The following is a 21019-nucleotide window of genomic DNA, read 5'->3' on the forward strand; positions in this document are numbered from 1 at the left end:
CCAAGGGACCTCTCTCTCTGCCCATCACATTCACTGCACCTGAAGTGACAAAGGAAGCATTCGTTGGACTCTGGGGGAGGGGTCCTGACCTACAGGGTTTCGTTTGGTCAGTAAAACTGCTGAAAGCATGTGGTGAGAAACTTTGCTTGAATCTGACATACATAGTAAACATCTGTTAGACATTAGTAAACATTTTATCTTTTATCTTCATTTTTCTTGTAACCATTTCTATAACCTCATTGCTTCTACTTACTTAAAATCTCTTTGTAGATAATAAACCTGTTTTATTGTTTTCTCTAATGCAGTGTGTTTAAAGTGTCTGAATAACTATTTGAGATAATAAGCGGGCATATTATCCCATTTAAGGAATAATGGACTTAAAACATTTATACTTTCTCGGAGAGGGCTGGGCGGTAAAAGACATACATTTCTGAGGAATATCCAGGACTGGCAGTGTTTTGGGGTCACCCTGCAGTATAACCAAGGCTGCTGAGAGCCAGAGTGCATCTAACCTCAAATCTATTTAAAACTGAGTGTCTCCATCTGATGTGTGAGGCCTAGGACGATGATAGGATAGGATTGGTGTTGATGTTCATGTCAACCTGCTCCACTACAGAGGCCCTTGCTGGGCTAATTAGATTCCATACTATTGTGCGGTGGTTCTCAAACTTTTGTACTGGTGACCCCTTTCAAATAGCAATCCTCTGAGTGCAACCCCCCCCCCCTTTATAAATTAAAAACACTTTTTTATGTATTTAACAGCATTATAAAAGCTGGATGCAAAGCGGGGTTTGGGGTGGAAGCCGAAAGCTCGTGACCCCCCATGTCCTGACCCCCCGTTTGAGAACCCTGCTATAGTGGAAGTGAGTTCATCAATGCCTATAATTCTTGGGTTTCCAGCACCCACCCAGATGGTGATTCTTTTGCTTTGCTTTAGATTTTCAGGGCTGCTGTAAAAATCACTGGATGGTCCCAGGTAGTTGGTAGACTCCACTTACAAGCCTGGGCACGCTTTGGATATGGTGTTTCGGATGGGACTGGAGGATGGAAGAATGCATATTAATTACCCTTCTGCTGTTTCCTGTTTGGATCTAAGTGCTGCATAGGTGCATAACCTGGGTTGACCTCAGAGGTATTTTGCCATTTATACATATACACCCGTTACTTATTCATATTAGCAGCCTTTAGTGCAACAGGGCAGTGGCTCTCAACCTCTCCAGACTACTATATCCTTTTCAGGAGTCTGCTTTGTCTTACATACCCCCAAGTTTCACCTCACTTCAAAACTACTTGCTTACAAAATCAGATAGAAGTGTCACAGCACACTAATATTGAGACATTGCTGACTTTCTCGTTTTTACCATATAATTTAAACAATCAATCGGAATATAAATACTGTACTTTACCTTTCAGTGTATAGTATATAGAGCAGTATAAACAAACCATTGTCCCTGTGAAATTTTAGTTTGTACGGACTTCGGTAGTGTTTTTTTATGCAGCCTGTTGTAAAAGCAGGCAAACAGCTAGATGAGTTGATGTACCCCGGGAAGATCGCTAGGGGCCCCTGGTTGAGAATCACGGCAATAGGACACGGGCGAGCTGGGGTGTGTCACAGAACGATGTATTCATCCACAGAGATAAACGATGCCGATTATGTCGTTCAGGGTTAGTTTGGTCTCTGCTCCGTGTCACACACAGGAGGGGCCGGGCTCGCTGTCACGGGCCGCACCCGGGGGCCAGACATGCCCTGTACTGTCCCCTGAGGGGCCTGCTGGGGTGGGCCCCTGCCTGTTCCCTGGGGGCGACCCGCTCCCGGGGCGCTCAGTGGGGCCCTGGTCTCCGCCAGGCCCAGGCTCAAGGGGGTGGATGAAGGCGGCTCTAGCCCGACTCCACCCTCCCGCTGAGTTGGCCCTGACAGAGCGAGCGCCCCCTCGTCGCTGGGCGCGGCTAGCAATGAGTATCGCGTGCGCCTCCAAAGCGCCGCGAGACTTCTCTCTGCCTGACCTCTCGCGACAGCAGCGTGGTGCATTGCCCTCTGACCCCACTGGTCGTCGCAGCGCATGCGCGCGAGCTGTCTGTGAGGGTGTGGGGGAGGCGCCATTTTGGGCCCGCAGCAGTAGGAAGCGCCAGGGATTTGATTGTACGCGGCGCGGGGGTCGGAGCGGCAGGTCCCCAGTACTAGGCCGCGAAGTTGGGGCCCTGCCCCGCCCCCTCCACCAGCAGCCTGCGAGCCCTGAGAGGGAGGCGGGGGCCGGAGGCCCGCGATGGAGGCGGAGTACTACGGCGGGGACCAGTCAGGTGCGGGGCGAGAGGCACCGTTTTGGGGGGTGGAGGGTTGGGCTGGCGGCTCCTGGCCCAGGGCAGCTCCTTCAGGGGAGAGATTCTCACCCCTTTTCCCGGGCAGCGCGGTCAGGCCCCTCCGACCCGAGGGCTGGACTCCTGTCTCCGCACGGCTTGTCTGTGGGCCGAGCGCGGGGTCGCCTGGGCTGGGGAGAGAGGAGCGGGGTGTAAGGGGCGGCATGTCCCAAGAGTGCGCTCGTGGCTCTGCCTCGGTGACAGGCGGGCTCCGCCTCGGTGACAGGCGGGCTCCGGGGGGCTGGGAGGCAGGCTGGAGGCTGATGCGGGGGGGCTCTCTTGGGGGCAACAAGCTGGGTGACACCCTGGGGTGCTGACAGGGTTGTCCTTGGTGGGGAACTGGGTGACACCCTGGGTGCTGATGAGGGCTGTCCTGGCTGGGAGGGCCTGGGTGAAAGGCTGGGGTTGTCTTTGGGAGGCGATGCCTGGGGTGTTGAGCTGAGCGGCAACAGGTCTGTTTTGGGCCGAGGTGCGTGGGTGACAGGCTGAGTGGTGACGGATTATTTTGTATTGCTTGGAAATGGACATGCTTGGTGTTGACCAATATGGGTGAGACAAATTAAGCATGTGGTTGAGAGATGCTATCAAAAGCCAAAGCGATTACTATGTAAAGTTCTCATTACTATCACTTACCATTTTTAAATCAGGAGGAGTTATGGAAGCTCAGGATCTCTGAGAATCAGGTCATTAAGCTTTCTCTCCCACCCCCCAAAAAGTTCTTTCCAAACAAAGTATCCCATTTGTTTATTACACGTAGATGTTTCTGACTTATCTAATAGAACCTCCACAACTGTCTTCAAAGATATCTTAGTCTCAAAATGATGCATACATCACACTGTCTGGTGAATTATTGTAGATTGTCTAGGTTATTGAGGATGTCATCTTCAACCAGGTTAACTCAGCTGAGCTAGCAAGAGGTCTTGCATTAGCTAGGATTTAACGTTGACATTAGCACATTTTAACACATGGTAGGTACTAGAATTTAACTCAACTAGTTTAGCTTGTGCCTTGTCCATAATAGATTTTTAAAACTTGTTAATTAGCACTGTTGGCTAATATGCTTAACATCTCTAATCTTAGTCTAGATGAAGCCTAGCAGGCTATAGCTTGATCAGCTCAAATGATTTAAGGTCCTGGTTCGGTGAGCAAAAAAGAAGGGTTTTCAAATGTCAGCTCGGTCAGGTTATTTTCACACAGTTAAAAATTCCTCTAGATTCTCATTAATGGCATGTCTGCCATGGAAAAATGGGGGTGCTTCTAAAAGATGATAGCTTATATGTTTTAAAATCCTGGTGCAGTCAGGGCAAGTTGTAGTTCTAACACGTTAGCTGGTTGAGGTGAACTAATACTTGTTAAAAATACAGCTTGTCCTATCTCTGCTAGACTCTTAAAATACGTTAACTATTGCATTTTAAAAAGACACCTTTTTCCTAGTATAGACAGGACCTAATGTGTAGGCCAGCATGTTTGAAGTTAGGTGGCTATATTGTGTCCTAGACTCCTCCCTAGGATACAGCACAACCAACTAACTTGCTATCAAATGTGTTAGCCTGCATATTAATGAGTATTAAGATGACTTTGAAATTGTGTTAAAGTAATTCGATTGTGCTGATATAATGGAAGAAAGCACCCTTTTTGGCTGTTAAGACAGCCATGGTTGAGGGCTTGACCACATGTCACTTTTGTGCAGTTCTTGTATGGTACAACTCTCTAGTGTGTCTGCAGCTACTGGTGTATATAGTATAATTGTGGTTAGTCTAGAGTAACGGTTCTCAACCTATTTTCCATTGTGGGCTGCATGTGCAGCTCTCTGTGTTATATGTGGGCTGCATCCATGCAATATATATCAGGGGTCTCAAACTCAAATGACCACGAGGGCCATATGAAGACTAGTGCATTGGCCCAATGGCCTCATCACTGACACCCCCCCCTTCGCTGCCTCCGCCCCCACTCCGCCTCTTCCCACCCCTGCCCCACCCCCATTCCAACCCCTTCCCCGAAGTCTCCACCCCCTCCCAGCCCCCAGGGGGTGTAGGAGGGGTGCAGGGTACGGCAGGGGGCTCAGGGCAGGGAGTGTGGGGTGCAGCAGGGGGTCATTGTGCAGGGTGCGGCAGGGGGCTCAGGGCAGGGGGTCGGGGTGCAGCAGGGGGTCAGGGTGCAGGGTTCGGTGCGCCACGGGGAGCCAGGGGGCGATCCTGCGGCTGGATTCGGCCTGCGGGCTGTAGTTTGTCCACCCCTGGCCTGGAGATACACCAGGACGGGGGGACGCAGGGAGCTTGGCGGGCCACACAAAAGAACCTCGCGGGCTGTGTGTTTGAGACCCCTGATATATATACTACTTGGGTGGCCCTGAGGATGTCATATGGGCTGCAGCTGTCATATGGGCTGATTGTGCTCTGGTCATGGGAGTTTTACCATTTTAACTACATCTGTTTCTAAACAGTAGTTGTTGTAGTACAAAAACTGCAGTTCAGCCCTAAAGCATGCAGGTAATTAACATCATTAGGTCTGTGACAGGTCTACTTAAGTGTGACTGAATATTAAATGATTGATTTTATGATACACATAGTATTTTTGATGATCACATGAGCCTGTTGGTCACATTGTTATGCTGTAAGTTTCTATGGCCTGTGTCTCTAAGAGTAGTGAGGATCACAGTGGCGGATTTGCCTCTACCTCAAATTTTCCTGATAAATTTTGTTCTGGAGATAATCTAAAGTGATTCATTTTAAGAATGTAGATGATGGGAGTCGCAACCGATAAAGGCACTGCTATAAAAGCAGCAAATTTTATTCTTTTGTCATTTAACTGGTAGTGTACTGTAGCTTCTGGTTGTATGCTCTGAAATCCACTACTTGCTGATGTATTTTTCTGTCTTTTAACAGTATCTATTGTTTTAATTCTGGAACTGGAAGTTCTGGTTGAGAGTCTTGCCTGTTGGTTCTCTGATTTGCAAAAATGTCAAAAAGCTCATATTTTATAGATATTGAAAGATGTTAATGAATCTTACTTTTTTTTTAATTTGGTGCAGATGATGGTGGAGCCACCCCAGTACAAGATGAGCGAGATTCAGGGTCTGACGTTGAAGATGATGTAAATGATCAGCATTCTGGATCAGACAATGAAAGCTTAGGGCATCATTCAGAGGTACCAGTGAAATGTTTGGTTTGATCAAATAAAAACATGACTTTCTGTAGCCTGAGTTTAAATGAGAGAGGGCCTTACTCTTAATGGAGATTAATTTTATATTGGGTTCCTTAAACCAGACCCTTAGAGTAATCTTGTAAAATTTACTTGCCTAGACAGCCAGGGGATGTAATTTTTTAGCAAGTGAGTAGGATAATAGTTTTCTTATCATGATAAAAGAATAGATTCTGTGCTTGAGCTAGTAAAGTTTACTCCTGAGGGAATTCTGCACCCAAAAAAAAAAAATTCTGAACACCGTATTTTAAAATTCTGCAAAATTCTGCATATTTTATTTGTCAATAAATAAATGTGGAGGCTCCAGCATGGCAGTGGGGAGCACAGGCCACTGGCTGCACAGAGGTGGGAGAGCACCTTGCAGCCCCTCCCCGCCCCTTCCCAGGATACGGACTTAGCAGTGAGGCTGCATCCAACCCTGACATAGCGCAAGGGCCAGGCCTACCCCAGGAACACCCTGGAGCCCTGCCCCTCCACGCCAGTTGCACCAAGACAGTAAGCGAGAGGGACAGTCTCACACGCACGCCCAGCCCTGGCTCCTGATCAAGGTGTGCGGCAAGCAGGCTCAGCCCAGCAGGCTCCAAGTCTGGAGGCAATTAGTGTAAGGGGATTCAGGTGTGGAGCGAGAGAGTTCTGTGCGGGGCAATATGGGTGCAGGCAGCCTGGAGGGGGGAGTTCTGGGTGCAGATGGAATGGGACTCTGCAGGAGATCCAGGTGAAGGGGTTGGGATTCAGCGAGATGGTCTGGGTGTGGGGGAATGCATAGGGATCCTGGTGCTGGGGGAGTGGGCTTTGTGGGGTGGAGGTCTGGGTGCAAGGGCCTCTTCAGGGTGATCCAGGCAGAGGTTCGAGGGGAGGGGCTCAGCAGGGGGTGGCCTGGGTGTAGGGGTGGGGGAATCCAGATGCAGGGAGGGTGGGGCTCAGTGGGGGAGTTCTGGATACAGGCAGCTGAGGCTCGGCGGGGGTCTGGATATGTGGGGGGTCTGGATACACTGGGGTTGGGCAGACAGGAGAGCAGTTCCCCATATAGTGACTCCTCCTCCTTCAGCTGAGGAGGGATGCCAGCAAAAAGCAAGGGGAGGAGGGGCAGAGCTTCCTGCAGCCGGAAAGGTTTCCGGGGGTGGGTGTGACCCTGCCCTGGCCGCTCCTTGCAGGGCAAGAGAAAGTCTTGTCCTGTCCCAGCCCAGCTGGGACTAGCAGCTGAGCCTGGAGCAGGGTAGGGCATCTCCAGCATGTGTCCGTCTGTCTCCCCTACCCCCCTTTCCTCCCCCGCCCCCGGGCAGTGATTTATATCTCCACTGGCTGTTCCGGGCGCCCAAAACGGTGTGCCTGTGCTGTTGGTGAGAGGCTTGTGACCACTCTTGTAGCTTCCCTTTGCTTCCCTGTCATTTTCTGCAGGGAAGCAAAGAAATCTGTGTGGGACATGAATTCTGCACACGTGCAGTGGCACAAAATTCCCCTAGGAGTAAAAGTTTCATGATAGTTTTGCAAGGATGCTTTAGAAATATCCTTACAGACATCACAACTCATGAACATAGCTGCAAATAATGTCAAATATATTTGAAATGATAAATGCTGTTTTTCAGGGATTTGTAGCTCAGCATAAAATTTTGCATGTTTATGCTGAAGTTTGTCAGTACAGGAGTAAATTTTCTTGGGGAAAAAAATCCCAGAACAAACACATTAAATTACAGAAAGGGCATGAGGAAAATACATCTTCACTATTTTGGGTGTGTTGTGATGTTTTTCTACGTCAAAAAGCTCATCCATGTGGGAAGAGTACAGGTGCCTCTGTTCTCCTCCTTGCAGTTCATGGTATGGATGGTTCCTCATGTAGTCTGGAATCCTTACCGGGAAAGGGGGTAGAGTCAGGATGGTACAGGAGTGGGATGGGGTGGACTTAATGTACTATGACTGGAGTTTTGGAGTGGGATGTGGAGGGGGAAGCACTGCCAGAACTGCTGCAGGGATACTGCGCTTTCATGCACATCCCATGGGATCTACCAGATTAAAGAGTAAGTTTACCATGGGCTGCAGAGGATTTCCCCATCCCTTCCCCTCTCCCCATCACCTGACAGGACATTTATGAAGGAATCTCAACAAGGATTTCTTTGCAAAGTTTTCTCACCTTCCTGTGGCTTCCATCATGATATGGTATAATCTGGGCCTATGAAATTCTGTCTTTTCCTAGTCAATGATGTGAAGAAGGACCTATTCACACTTGTTGTGAAATGCCTTAATTACAATTTGGATATCTGCTTGTGTGCAGTAACTTTCTTGTGTAAGTTGGTTCTGTGTTCCAGGTTGACACTACATGACGTGGTTGTCTCTGGATGTATATTACGCCGTACAAACTGTTTAAATTCTTAATGTGGTACACTGTAACAAACTGAAAGCCTTCACTCTTTTATGTAGCTTAGCATGCAAGCCTATTTTGTTCTCGCAGAAGAGCTATTTGTGCTATATTTTATTAAAACCCCAAATGTTGGAAAGAGAAAATAGAACAAAGTATTTTTATTAACAACATGAAATATAATTTTTTTTAATTTACTTAAATTCAAATTTTAAATTTAGAATGCCCTGTATGGAAAAAAAGTAAGTTCTTGCAGTAGAAGAAGCCAGATCAGAAATGTGATTAGGTGTCTTCTGTGGGACTGGGGAAGCTTGAGGGGTGACCCTGTGTAGGAGCAATTTTCTTAGCATAAGTGAGATGATAGGATCTCAGAGGGATTGCTTCAGTAGGTGCAGGATGGAGATCAGGTAGTGTTTTAGGGAATGAATAGTTTCAGAATATGACAGGAATTGCAAAACAAAAGAATTACCAGTCTGATCAGGGAAGATAACATTGGCAACTTGGGGCCATTAGCATTTCATCTGATGTATGAGGGTTGAGTTAATCATTCAAACTCTTGTATATTCTTGTGAGGCATTACTGTTACATACTGCATTTATGGTCATTTGAGATCTGGTTTAAATACACAAGCAATTGCTTTCAGACTGTCCTTTGCATTAACAGACAGAATTTTTTCACATATTCACTGCTATTAAAAACATTTGAGAATACTAACATTAGGGAGCTATCATCACTCTTAACTGACCTTGTTGTACATGTGCATGACAGTATGTAAGGGATATGTAGTATGTAAGGCAGTGGTCTCCAACCTTTTTACACCCAAGATCACTTTTGGAATCTAAGGGCAACCCAGGATCTACCCTGCACCTTCCCAGAGGCCCCACCCCTTCCCCAAAGCCCCACCCCGCTCATTCCATCCCCCCCTCTTTCCGTCGCTTGCTCTCCCCCACCCTCACTCACTTTCACCAGGCTGGGGCAGGGGGTTGGAGTTCAGCAGGCTCTGGGCTGGGGCCAAGGGGTTCGCAGTGTGGGAGGGGGCTCTGGGCTGAACCTGGGGCAGGGGGTTGGGGTTCAGGAGGGTGTGCAGGGTGTGGGCTCTGGGCGGGAGTTTGGATGCATGAGGGGACTGCGGGCTGGGGCAGTGTTGGGCTGCAGGATGGGGTATAGGGTGCTGGCTCTGGGAGGGGGGTCAGGGCTGGTTCAGAATGTTGGGGTGCAGGATGCTGGCTCTGGGAGGAGGCTCTGGGCTGGGGCAAAGTGTTGAGGTGCAGGAGGGGTCTTGGGGTGCTGGCTCTGGAAGGGGGGTCAGGGTGGGGTTCAGGGTGCAGGGGGGGTATGGGGTGCTGGCTCAGGGATGGGGGTTGGGGTGCGGCCTCCCTCCAGGCAGCACTTATCTCTGGCGGCTTCTGGTTGGCAATGGGCACAGCAAGGCTAAGGCAGGCTGCCTATCTACCTCGGCTCCATACTGTCCTGAAAGGGGCCAATGCGCCCCTGTGGCCCCGGGGGGGCAGTGGTGTGGCTCTGTGCACTGCTCCTCTCTGCAAGCACTCACCGCAAGGCTCTCCTGGCCAATGGGAGCTGCGGGGGTGGTGCTTGCAGGCAGGAGCAGCACGCAGAGGGAAACCCCTGTTCTGCAGAGCTGCACTGGCCGCTTCTGGCAGTGGCATGGGTCCAGCGTTGGCAGGGAGTCTTCCTTAGAGGCAGCCACATTGCACCGCCGGAGATCACGATCGACAGGGAGATCCTCTAGGATCGACCGGTTGGTGACACTGATGTAAGGGGTAGGTACACTCTGGCTTGTTTGGAGACTCCTCTGTATTTGAAAATGGATAAAATAATCAGTCCAATTAATTTCAAACAAGACCCCAACACTAGATTTTATAGATATTTGGGTAATCTTAAAAACCACAAATATATTTTAAAAAGTGTTAACTTTGCATGCCAAATCTTAAGGTACAGTAATTTCCAGATTTCCTACAAGTCAAGGTTAGAGTTGTAGTTTAAATTAGAACACACTAGAACCGTCCCCCAAAAGGAATGACTTTCAGTGATTCACCATATTCTCCTTTCTGAATTTGTTTTCTTATGTCCTCTTATTTTTTTCATCCATAGGAAAATGTGGGAAGAATGACATTCAAGGGTACTAAAACCTTTGAGAAAGCCTAATCAGATAAGTCTTTTTAATTACTATTTCGTCTCTAAATTAGAATTCAATTAGATTTTTTTAAAAACTAACTTTTTAAACTTCTTTAAATTTTCAAATTTCTTTTCCAGGTTCTTAACTTAAAGAAAAGAGGGCTCTTGAGGATTTATTTATGTAGGTCTTAGGTTTGTGGGTCTCAGGTATGTGGGGGTTTTTCCTTTCTACAATTCTTTCCTGGCTTTCCTTCCCCCATCCCACTTTATCTATAAATGTTTTCTTTGATGTCCTTATCAGTTCTGTTTTAGCTAAATAGAATTAGATAACACAATTTTAGTACAGTAATGCATATTAAATCAAATTTACAGTGTTGGTATGATTTAAGGGGCCAGATCCTGTGACCAGGCCCATATGGAGCCTTACTGACTGCAGTGGGGCCCTGTGGGTGTAAGGATCCATCTCTGCATATTCAGTTGCAGAATTGGGATTCTAGGATTTTATGGAAAACATTTTATTTACCTTGGATTTTTAAATCAAAATTAATTGCCCGATCACCATTTGATGATTATATAAACTTTGGTGTAGTAATTCATGGGATCATACGGGGTGGCTAACTTTTTAACTTTATGCATTGATCCAATACTTTATTTACTAATCTGTTAATGTTTTACATAGAGGATTAAAACTGTAAATTTGATTTTAATACATTTGTTACAGTGTACTGTACTAAAGTCTGCTGCTGTTGAATTCTTTCAGCTAAAAAAAGATATAATTAAGGACATCTCAAGTAAAAAGTTCATAGATAAAGAGAAGGAAGAAAAGAAAGCAAAGGAATTAGAGCAAAAAATAGGGTGGGGAACAACTATCTGAGACCTACCTATCATTGACATTGTCTGATCTTTTCTTTGAACTAAGTATTTGGAAAAGAAAAATAGAAAACTTCTGATATTAAATGCACATGTGTTGCATAATTTCTTCTGAACAAATTTTTAGAGACGAACTAGTAAAATAACTGTCTCACAAGGCTTAGATCCCAACCTTCTTTCTTGCTTCATTTTCTAGTTCATTATATTTAGTTATTTAACTAAAATAATATCTCTACAAAGTCACATTCTTAATGTTACACATATAAACTATGTACTCCAAGACGGACTTTCATAAACTGTTTTATTCATAAATGCTTTTCAGCCCATATAGTTACTTGTGTGTTTTCTATTGTATTCTTTGAAACAGGTCTTTAGAGTGCCTATTATTTATTTGTAGGAAGGTAGGGCCCAGAGGCTTTAATCAGGATTGTGTGAGGCCCCATGTTGCTGAGCTCTCAACAAACAAAATTAAAGACAATTCCTACATCAAACATCATATAGGCTGAATAGGATGTTAGCTCCTCTTCATTCTCAGGAATGACCTGATGCTTACTGTCAGTCTGTCACAGGCTTAGAGAGATATGTTGCATCCTATGGAAACAACATTAATGCTGCTGGAATTGCTATGATTTGCTATTGCAGTGTGATTTCTAAAATATGCTATTAATGTCTCTGCGTGATTGTTCCGTTTTGATTTCTTACCAACTAATATGAATACCAAGTTACCAAGATCTTTCTAGTGTATTCTGAAAGATAAACCAGTTGCCTACAGCTAACGCTATTGACTCAGGGATCAAATTGTTTTACTTTCTCATTACATATCCCCCAAAGAGTTTCCAGCCCTGGCAGATTGTAAGATAAAGGACTTAAACATTAATATTTGTACCTCTGCTGCTGTTTCCCTTCCCAGAAAAATCTCATGCTACTGCTGGCATGAGCAATTCCTGGTTTCATAATGTACAGTTCAATGAAATTAAATAAAAAAAAAAAATAACTTTAGGAGGGTGGGTGGGAAGGTACAAGGCTCTTCTACCAGAAGGTGACCAGAAGTTCCTCTAATCCTCCCAACCTACAGCACTGACCAGCATTCACTCTGTAGATTCCATCCTGACATTCTTGATTACACCGCTGACAGTCACAGGTATTCTTAACCTTTCTCTTCCTCAGCTGCAGCTTTCTTCTTGATTGTAACTTCCTGTTCAATAATGTGTTGAGAGAAAGCATGCCAAGTGCAGCAATAATCTGTAGATGTACTTGACATGTTTCTAGTACATTACTTAAGAGGTACCTTGCAGTGGAGGGGAAGAGAATCAGTGTTATGATTAGCTAGTTCCAGAGGGAACCTGCAGTGACTTGTGGGAGGTGGTTAGTACTGTGGTCAAGCAGAACTACTTGTCCCAGGCTGCTGGAGGATTTTCTTCTACCTTTATAATGAATTTTTTTTTTGAAAATTAATATATTCTCTAATTGTGCACTGTAGTTTCTTATAAACATAGAAATTGGGAACTACTTAGAATATTAACATCATCATCATGAGATTCAAATGGCCTCCAATGTTACAGGGAGAGAGAACCAAAAAAAAGAGAGAATGTTAGCTTGCTTTTGTGGTGGTGCTGAGAGATTTTACATGAGTAACATTCAGTAACATTTTGAAGATGCATTTGGTCACATGCATGCTTTAAGATCATGTAGTTCTATCTTGCTGCTTCCTTGTGTCTGCAGCTGTGGTGGAATTTAGCAGATAATATCTTTGGACTAGTTAGAAATAAATGCATCACTTGAAACCTGGGATCTAAGACTGAATAGTAAACAGCATTGCTTTTTTAGCTATCATGAATCTGGAGACAGTAGTTGCTAAAATCATGATCAAATTTCAAGTGTATGTACATGAGAGAATTTTAAGTAAAACTGGAAATTAACAGTGCTCTTCAGTTTAACTCTGACGTAAATGCATCTGAAATATTGTATGCCATTCTCAGTTGCGGGGAAAAATGCATATAGAAGAAATAGGTGAATAAGGAATGCAGCTTCCCAAGGGAGTTAAACTCATAGCCAAGTGAGGATGTGGGGGGAGATATGTCTATAAATATGTTCATGGTAAATAAACAAAAGAGAGAAGTTAGTAATTTTGTAAAGATGGTAGAGCATGGAGCCTAAAGCTAAGGAAGAAAAAGTTTAGACTAGGCAAGAGAAAAAAACTTAGTGAGAAGTGGAGATGTCCCACTTGAATCAGTGCTGTAGAAAGAACAACTGAGTTATTTTTACTGTGCTATATTCTCTGTTTGGGAGGGGACAAGCTTATTCTGGCATTGGAAGTTTGATATGCTGAACTATTGAATTGGATAATATCTAGGGAATTGAAGACTGAAAAGTCTCTCTGAAGGCGTGGATGATAATGGTGGGGTTTTTTAACAGGAAAATTTAATATTCAGTTTTTATCCTGGTGGGAAAATGGATTATATAAACTTTCTTTTTCCATCCAGGATCAATTAAAACGTTAGACCTTCTTACCAGCATTCATATTCAAAAGATTTTTTTTTAAAAAATTGGGTGTGTGACATTTTTCATTTATTTGTGACATACAAAAGACCTGATAGGATTGGTTTAAAAATGGCTTGTTTTACTTCTTAAGTTAAGTATCAGTAATGTCAGCTTTGGTCATCTTTGTTTTTTGCTAAGTGATCTCCTGGATATCTGAGGAGACATATTGTTAGCTCACTGCTTCATTGAAAGAGCAGAGGTGTTGAATCTTTTAAAAAAGATGTCCTTTCCCCAAAATGTTCATTAGTCATTGAAATTAAACATGTTAATAAAAATAAACAGAAACTACTGTTAAAAGTTTGATTAAAAGTCTCTTCTCTGTTGTTAAGCTTTCACCCTCTTGACATATCCATTCAGTGGATCTCCAGTCATAATTCTCCAGAGCAGACAATACCTGAATTTCTAATATAACACAGCAAGCAGGATTAAAAATAAAGTAAAATTCAGGCCTTCTTTATACATTCTAGGGGCTTGTCTATACTTACCAGGGGTTTGAAGCGTCGATGCATCGGCGGTCGATTTAGCGCCTCTAGACACGCTAAATGGACCGCCAATCGCTCTCCCATTGACTCCTGTACTCCACCTGAACGAGAAGCACAAGGGGAGTCAACAGGAGAGCATCTCCAGTCGACATCGCATAGTGTGGACCCCACAGTAAATAGATCTAAGTACGTCGACTTCAGCTACGCTATTCACATAGCTGAAGTTGTGTAACTTAGATTGATCTCCCCCTGTAGTGTAGACAAGCCCTAAAGAACAACGCACAAACCCATTTTTCCCCCTTTGCAATATGTTATAATATAAAGAATAACAGTAACTGTACATGTTATGTTATTCTATACAAACAACACAATCCCTTCTTTGGGAGTTTACAATCTTAAGGCCAAGATTTTCAAAGGTGATTAGTGATTTTGGATGGCTCAGTATTTGGGAGCCCAAACTAAAACACCTTATGAGCTTGATTTTCTGAAAGTGCTGTGTGTGCATCCTTTGATAATCAGGCCCCTTAAAGTGTCTCAGGCTTGGTATTCAAAGTCACTATTTTTGTAAATCTTGGCTTAAATAGATTATTGGACAATAAAGTGGACAGAATTCTCATGCGGATCTTCTTTTAATGTTTTCATCACTTTGACTCATTTGATGGAGGAGCGCTGTGATATAATAGTCTGTTTATTTCTGTGTTTAAAATATTTTTAGGTTGCCACACTTAAGCAAATGGAAAGTTATTCTTTGTGTTACTGTGCTTCTTAACTTACAATTGTCTGGGATTGTTTTTCTTTTCCAGAATGAACAAAGTGATGGGGAAGATGATGGCGAAACTAGAGGCCATCACATGACAGACTCTGAAAATGAAGACACCCCAAGGCAAAAAGATAGTGATTCTGAAAATGAGGACCCTCCAAATCACAATGCCAGTGATTCAGAAAATGAAGGGGCTCATGGGGACAAAGACAGTGATTCTGATATTGAGGACCATCCAATTCATCATATAAGTGACTCTGAAAATGAGGATGCCTTAAATCACCATGCAAGTGACTCTGAAAATGAAGAACCTCAAAAAATTCACAATAGCGATTCTGAAAATGAGGATCCCCATAAGAATCTGAATAGTGAGTCAGAAAATGAGGATCATCAAAAAGGTCATGCTAGTGACTCTGAAAATGAGGAACCCCCAAAACATACAGCTAGTGACTCTGAAAATGAGGAGCCCTTGAAACATACAGCTAGTGACTCTGAAAATGAGGAGCTCTCAAAACATGCAGCTAGCGATTCCGAAAATGAGGAGCCCCCAAAACATGCAGCCAGCGATTCTGAAAATGAGGAGCCCCCGAAACATGCAGCCAGCGATTCTGAAAATGAGGAGCCCCCGACACATGCAGCCAGCGATTCTGAAAATGAGGAGCCCCCGACACATGCAGCCAGCGATTCCGAAAATGAGGAGCCCTCGACACATGCAGCCAGCGATTCCGAAAATGAGGAGCCCCCGACACATGCAGCCAGCGATTCCGAAAATGAGGAGCCCCAAAAAGTTCATGCTAGTGACTCTGAGAACGAAGAGCCTCAGAAACATCCTGCAAGTGACTCTGAGATTGAAGATGTTCCCAGACGCAAACAAAAAATAGAGTCTGATGACAGTGACGGGAATGGGAAAGAGGCAATGCAGAATGACTCTCGGCGTTCAGATAGCGAGCAGGCAGGAGAAGGATTTCATGCATCTGACAGTGAGGGGGAAGGTCCTAAGAGACGGAAAATAACAGACAGCGATGGAGATGAGGAGAGAGATGAGGACAAGGGAGTCAAGAGGAAAGCAGCAGTCTTTTCTGACAGCGAGGATGAGGAGAAAACACGTAAGGAAATACTAACTTACTTCCATCAGAACTATATGAGCAACAGTTGGGTAATGGATAACTAGCTCTTTCTCCAAGGATCAAATTTTGGTTTAAATAATAATTTAAACTCATAAGTTGTGGCTACATATCTTGGAGAGGGAAGGTATACACTAAATGCTTCCAAACCGTTTGCTGGAAAAGTTCATTCTAGCGTATTTTCTTTTCCCACCTCTTTATTAACTATATTGCTTGAGATCCCCAGATAAAATAGATGTTCAGCCTATATTGTTAGGTGTGAACTTACTCAGAAGTCTTTTGAATATTTATTTTCAGTGTCCATTTTTCACATAGGAATTCAATGTAGCTGTCAAGGTTCCTCCCCCACTCTGAACTCTAGGGTACAGATGTGGGGACCTGCATGAAAAACCTCCTAAGCTTATCTTTACCAGCTTAGGTCAAAACTTCCCCAAGGTACAAAATATTCCACCCGTTGTCCTTGGACTGGCCGCTACCACCACCAAACTAATACTGGTTACTGGGGAAGAGCTGTTTGGACGCGTCCTTCCCCCCAAAATACTTCCCAAAACCTTGCACCCCACTTCCTGGACAAGGTTTGGTAAAAAGCCTCACCAATTTGCCTAGGTGACTACAGACCCAGACCCTTGGATCTTAAGAACAATGAACAATCCTCCCAACACTTGCACCCCCCCTTTCCTGGGAAATGTTGGATAAAAAGCCTCACCAATTTGCATAGGTGACCACAGACCCAAACCCTTGGATCTGAGAACAATGAAAAAGCATTCAGTTTCTTACAAGAAGACTTTTAATAAAAATAGAAGTAAATAGAAATGAAGAAATCCCCCCCGTAAAATCAGGATGGTAGATATCCTACAGGGTAATTAGATTCAAAAACATAGAGATCCCCTCTACGCAAAACCTTAAGTTACAAAAAAGATACACAGACAGAAATAGTTATTCTATTCAGCACAATTCTTTTGTCAGCCATTTAAAGACATCATAATCTAACACATACCTAGCTAGATTACTTACTAAAAGTTCTAAGACTCCATTCCTGGTCTATCCCCGACAAAGACAGACTATAGACAGACACACAGACCCTTTGTTTCTCTCCCTCCTCCCAGCTTTTGAAAGTATCTTGTCTCCTCATTGGTCATTTTGGTCAGGTGCCAGCGAGGTTACCTTTAGCTTCTTAACCCTTTACAGGTGAGAGGAGCTTTCCCCTGGCCAGGAGGGATTTCAAAGGGGTTTACCCTTCCCTTGATATTTATGACAGTAGCTAACTGCCTGGGGTTGACAGCGCCCTGTCTTCAGATTGATCTCTCTGGAAACCCTGTTCTATGTAGGAGCAGTTGCTGGGGGCAGCAACTCCTTTTCTTGATGTATGTAGCCTGCTAATCTATGAACCACTAAACAATATGCCAGTTGATATTTTTTTCATACACTTTCTTCAAGAATGATTCTACCCTGAAAAGTGGCTTTGTAAAAACAGCACCTTCTTACAGAATTTTTATTGTTGGTGTTACATGAGCAAGAGAGAATCTAACTTCTAGACTCCAAACTGAGTGTTCAAGACTTGCAGAAAGAAAATTTTTTCCTTGAAAATTAAGTAGCTTTCACATAGGATTAAATGAGAGATAATAAATATGAAACTCCACCAAGCAGTTTTTAGATAACTGTACTCAAAAGGAACATTTGCTAAAAATTGTACTGTTCTCTTAATTTTTATTTCTAATTTACAAGTAACACAGCTTTACTGGAACTATAAGAGATTAGAGAAAAGTTTTTTGGGTTTTTTTGCAATGTGTTCACTCCATGCATTTGACAGCACTTTGAATAAAGTCACTTTCACTGTTATCCTTGTATAGACAGTTTCCTCCTCTCTGGGTGGGTTTTTCACACAATGGGAGAGAGAAAAACAAAATTTTGAAAATAGGAAAATGATGGTAAAACTACAAAAATTGTCAGGAGGGCTCTAGGTTAAGTGTAGCATCTAAAATCACTTTATTTATTGAATTTGCTAGATTTGAAGATGACAGCCTCCCTTTAGAGAAGACATGCAGGAGTATATAAATACTTTTTAGTGAAGCTTATGTTTTAAAAATTAGTATCAGTGATGACATGGTTAGGAATGCCACCAAAAAAAAGAGTGCTGTCAAAGAAGAATTGGGAAGTTTCCATTTCTCTCCCTTGTCTAGTAGTTTTTCTTGCCACAAGGTAGCTAGCTGGGAGGACCACTTGTCTTTGAGCCAACTTAGTCACTATGTGTCCTGTAATATGTTCCTGTGTGTTAGAAGCTGCAAAGAAAGGACGCATCATCTCAGATGTGGAAGACTCTGATAGCGATGCATCAGAGAAATCTGATAAAAGAAAAAAGAATGCTGTAGCATCAGATAGTGAAGAAGAGGAGGAGAGCAAGGACAGCGCTGGAAAGAAAAAAGAAGAGAAGGATCTTTTTGGGAGTGATAGTGAATCAGGAAATGAACAAGAGTAAGTAAGTTTCTTTCTAAATGTGAATTCCTATAGGGCAGAGGTGGGCAAACTACGGCCTGCAGGACCGTCCTGCCCGGCCCCTAAGCTCCTGGCCCAGGAGGCTAGCCCCCGGCCCCTCCCCTATTGTCCCCCCTCAGCCTCACCTCGCCTGCCGCCGGCACAATGCTCTGGGCGGTGGGGCTGCAGAGCCCGGCCTGACTCGGTGCTCTGTGCTGCACGGCGCAGCTGCATGTCCTGGTGCAGTGGCGCTGCCAGCCACCGGTGCTCCAGGCAGCGCGGTAAGGGGGCAGGGGAGTTTGGGGCGTGGTCAGGGGCGTGGATAGGGGTTGGGGCAGTCAGAGGGTGGGGGTTGAATGGGGGCAGGGGCCCCGGGGGGGGCAGTCAGGAAGGAGAGGGGAGGTTGGATTGTGTGTTGGGGGGCAGTTAGGGGCGGGAGGTCCGGGGGCGGTCAGGGGACCGACAGCAGGGGGGGTGGATAGGGCAGGGGTCCCCGGGGGGCTGTCAGGGAACGGGGGGGTTGGATGGAGCAGGAGTCCCAGGGGGGCCATCAGGGGGCGAGAAGTGGGGGGGGTCGGATAGGGGGCTGGGCCATGCTTGGCTGTTTGGGGGAGGCACAGCCTCCCCTAACTGGCCCTCCATACAATTTTGGAAACCTGAGGCGGCCCTCAGGCCAAAAAGTTTGCCTGCCCCTGTTATAGGTTAATGAACAGTGGGGTTTGCCTCAAATAAAAAGGGATGAGTCCCAATAACAGTATGAATGTCCACAGGAAGATCACGTTAGGTTTTTTTATAGGTTTCTGATATTCCGACAATTACATTAGTAATTGCCCAGCAAGCTTTGTTCTAGTCATTGTCATATTATTCTTGGGTTATCTGTTAGAAATGGAGAATATAAGCATATTACTATTACTTTTGCAGGAACCTGATTGCAGATATATTTGGTGAATCTGGTGATGAAGAGGAGGAGGAATTTACAGTAAGTATGTAAACCCCTGGACAATGGATCTGGTTCAGTTTTATTATTATTAATTTATATTTTAGGAGCCTAGGAACCCCAGTCATGGACCAGGACCCCATTGTGCTAGGTGCTGTATAAATAGAACAAAAAGACAGTCCTTGCCTGAAGCAGTTTACAATCTTAAGTATAAGCCAGGTCATCAGGTGGATACAGATAGACCAATGGGGGAGCACAAGGAAACAATGAGACAGCATTGGCCAGCATTATAGCTACCCATTGTTTTAGAAGCTTGTCTGTATGTTGTGTTAATCCAGAGCAGTTATTCCACTTTAAATTCACACTTTACCTTATTCCAGAATAACTTTCATGTGTAGACAAGCCCTGAGTCTGTCTCAGATTCATTGAGGCAGTTCATGAATTAGGTGGTCTTGTCAGCCCTTGCTGTTTGGAGAGTACTGTCTGTGTAAGAATCCTTGTTGTAGATGAGAAAAGCGTTGGCCTGGGTTTAGAGACTAGCATGAAGAAGAGAACAGTAAAAAGAGAGTGCATGTATTGTGTAAATTGAGAAGATGTGAGTAAATATACAAAAATAACTCCCCACATTGACTTGCACTGACTTTACCACCAGGGTTTTAACCAGGAGGATTTGGAAGAAGAGAAAGCCGAGGCAGAGATGAAAGAGACAGCAGATGATTCAGACTCTGATGACAACATCAAAAGAGGGAAACAGTAAGTCCATGTGTAGACATGGCAATGGGTTAATTTTATTTTCTTTCAGACAACTATATATCCCCCTTCCCACCATCCAGCATGTGATTTCATGTGACAGGGATCCTCAGAGGCTGAATGGGCTGCCTGCTGGCTTAGAAAGGCCAGGGACCTCATTCAAGTAACATGTTTTGCCACTAGGCCACCAAATCAGCTCCTCTTTCTTTTCCTTTTCTAACCTGCTTTTGTCAGTGACTTCTGAGCCCATAGCAGACCACATGTGCTGTTCCTGAGGAGGATAGTTCCCCATCAGAAGCTGAGTGAAACTGACATCTAATCAGTTCATTCTCAGTTTTTGATGGCCCACTGGTGAAGTTCTACATGTAGGAACATTGGAGGCATAGGTGTGATATTCTACTAGTTCAGGTGATGAGGTGTTGAAGGAGATACAATCAGTATGTTTCCTCTTCCTTCCTATGCTTTTGCATATTTCTCCTCTAGTAACAGAGCACCACATCTGTGTTGCAGCTGCTGCAGCATAGAGCCTTTCCCCTACAAGTACAGCAGAGTGAAATGGATCCTTGTCAGTTTCATACTGCTGCTATGGGCAGGTGAGCAAAATGGGATTTATTTCCTGACTATAAACCAGTGCATAGGATAAGGATCGACTACACACCTCTCTCCAATGTAGCCTTTCCACAATTCACAGGAATCCAGTTCTATACCATTTACATTCTGTTCAAAAATGGCATCTTCTGTTCAAAAGTGGCCAATATAGCTGTGTAGTGTCTTGAGAAGGCTGACAAAAATTTGTGGTGAGGACTAGGTTAATATTCCTACTTTCACTTGTAATCTTAGCAGATTTGAACTCTGGACTTTGTACGTGTATGTTCTTTGGTTGTTTCAACAATCGTAAGGTTCTTACTGTAGATTTTGTCGATGTTGGATCGCTTATCACTCACAATCTTTGTTTACCCATCCTGTGAGAAACCCTGCTAAATGTAACCACACCAAACCCATAGAATACAGTACAATTTTTATAATATCTCCCTTCCT

The 21019-nt window shown here is 44.4% G+C and overlaps 2 protein-coding genes across 6 annotated transcripts in view; one reads left to right on the forward strand and one right to left on the reverse strand.

Annotated features, from left to right (window-relative positions):
• Nucleotides 1–1916, reverse strand: part of MYO7B (myosin VIIB) — a 97207-nt gene extending 95291 nt beyond the window's left edge. For 2 of the 3 annotated variants that reach the window (XM_075132260.1, XM_048864742.2), the window contains exon 1: nt 1407–1916. The gene's annotated coding sequence lies outside the window, so the exon portion shown is untranslated. The remainder of the gene's footprint in view (nt 1–1406) is intronic. The other variant, XM_075132261.1, reaches the window with a different exon arrangement.
• A 149-nt stretch (nt 1917–2065) lies between these two features.
• Nucleotides 2066–21019, forward strand: part of IWS1 (interacts with SUPT6H, CTD assembly factor 1) — a 30409-nt gene continuing 11455 nt past the window's right edge. Inside the window, exons 1-6 of one of the 3 annotated variants that reach the window (XM_048863805.2) lie at nt 2066–2298; nt 5387–5502; nt 14742–15804; nt 18099–18294; nt 19216–19273; nt 19884–19984. In XM_048863805.2, coding sequence (XP_048719762.2) covers nt 2265–2298; nt 5387–5502; nt 14742–15804; nt 18099–18294; nt 19216–19273; nt 19884–19984 — 1568 coding nt within the window. In that variant the 5' untranslated portion in view covers nt 2066–2264. Of the gene's footprint in view, nt 2299–5386; nt 5503–10021; nt 10050–14741; nt 15805–18098; nt 18295–19215; nt 19274–19883; nt 19985–21019 lie in introns of those variants that run through there. The other 2 variants (XM_048863804.2, XM_048863806.2) reach the window with 2 other exon arrangements.

This window comes from Caretta caretta, chromosome 9 (genome assembly GCF_965140235.1).
Source record: "Caretta caretta isolate rCarCar2 chromosome 9, rCarCar1.hap1, whole genome shotgun sequence".
NCBI lineage: Eukaryota > Metazoa > Chordata > Testudines > Cheloniidae > Caretta > Caretta caretta.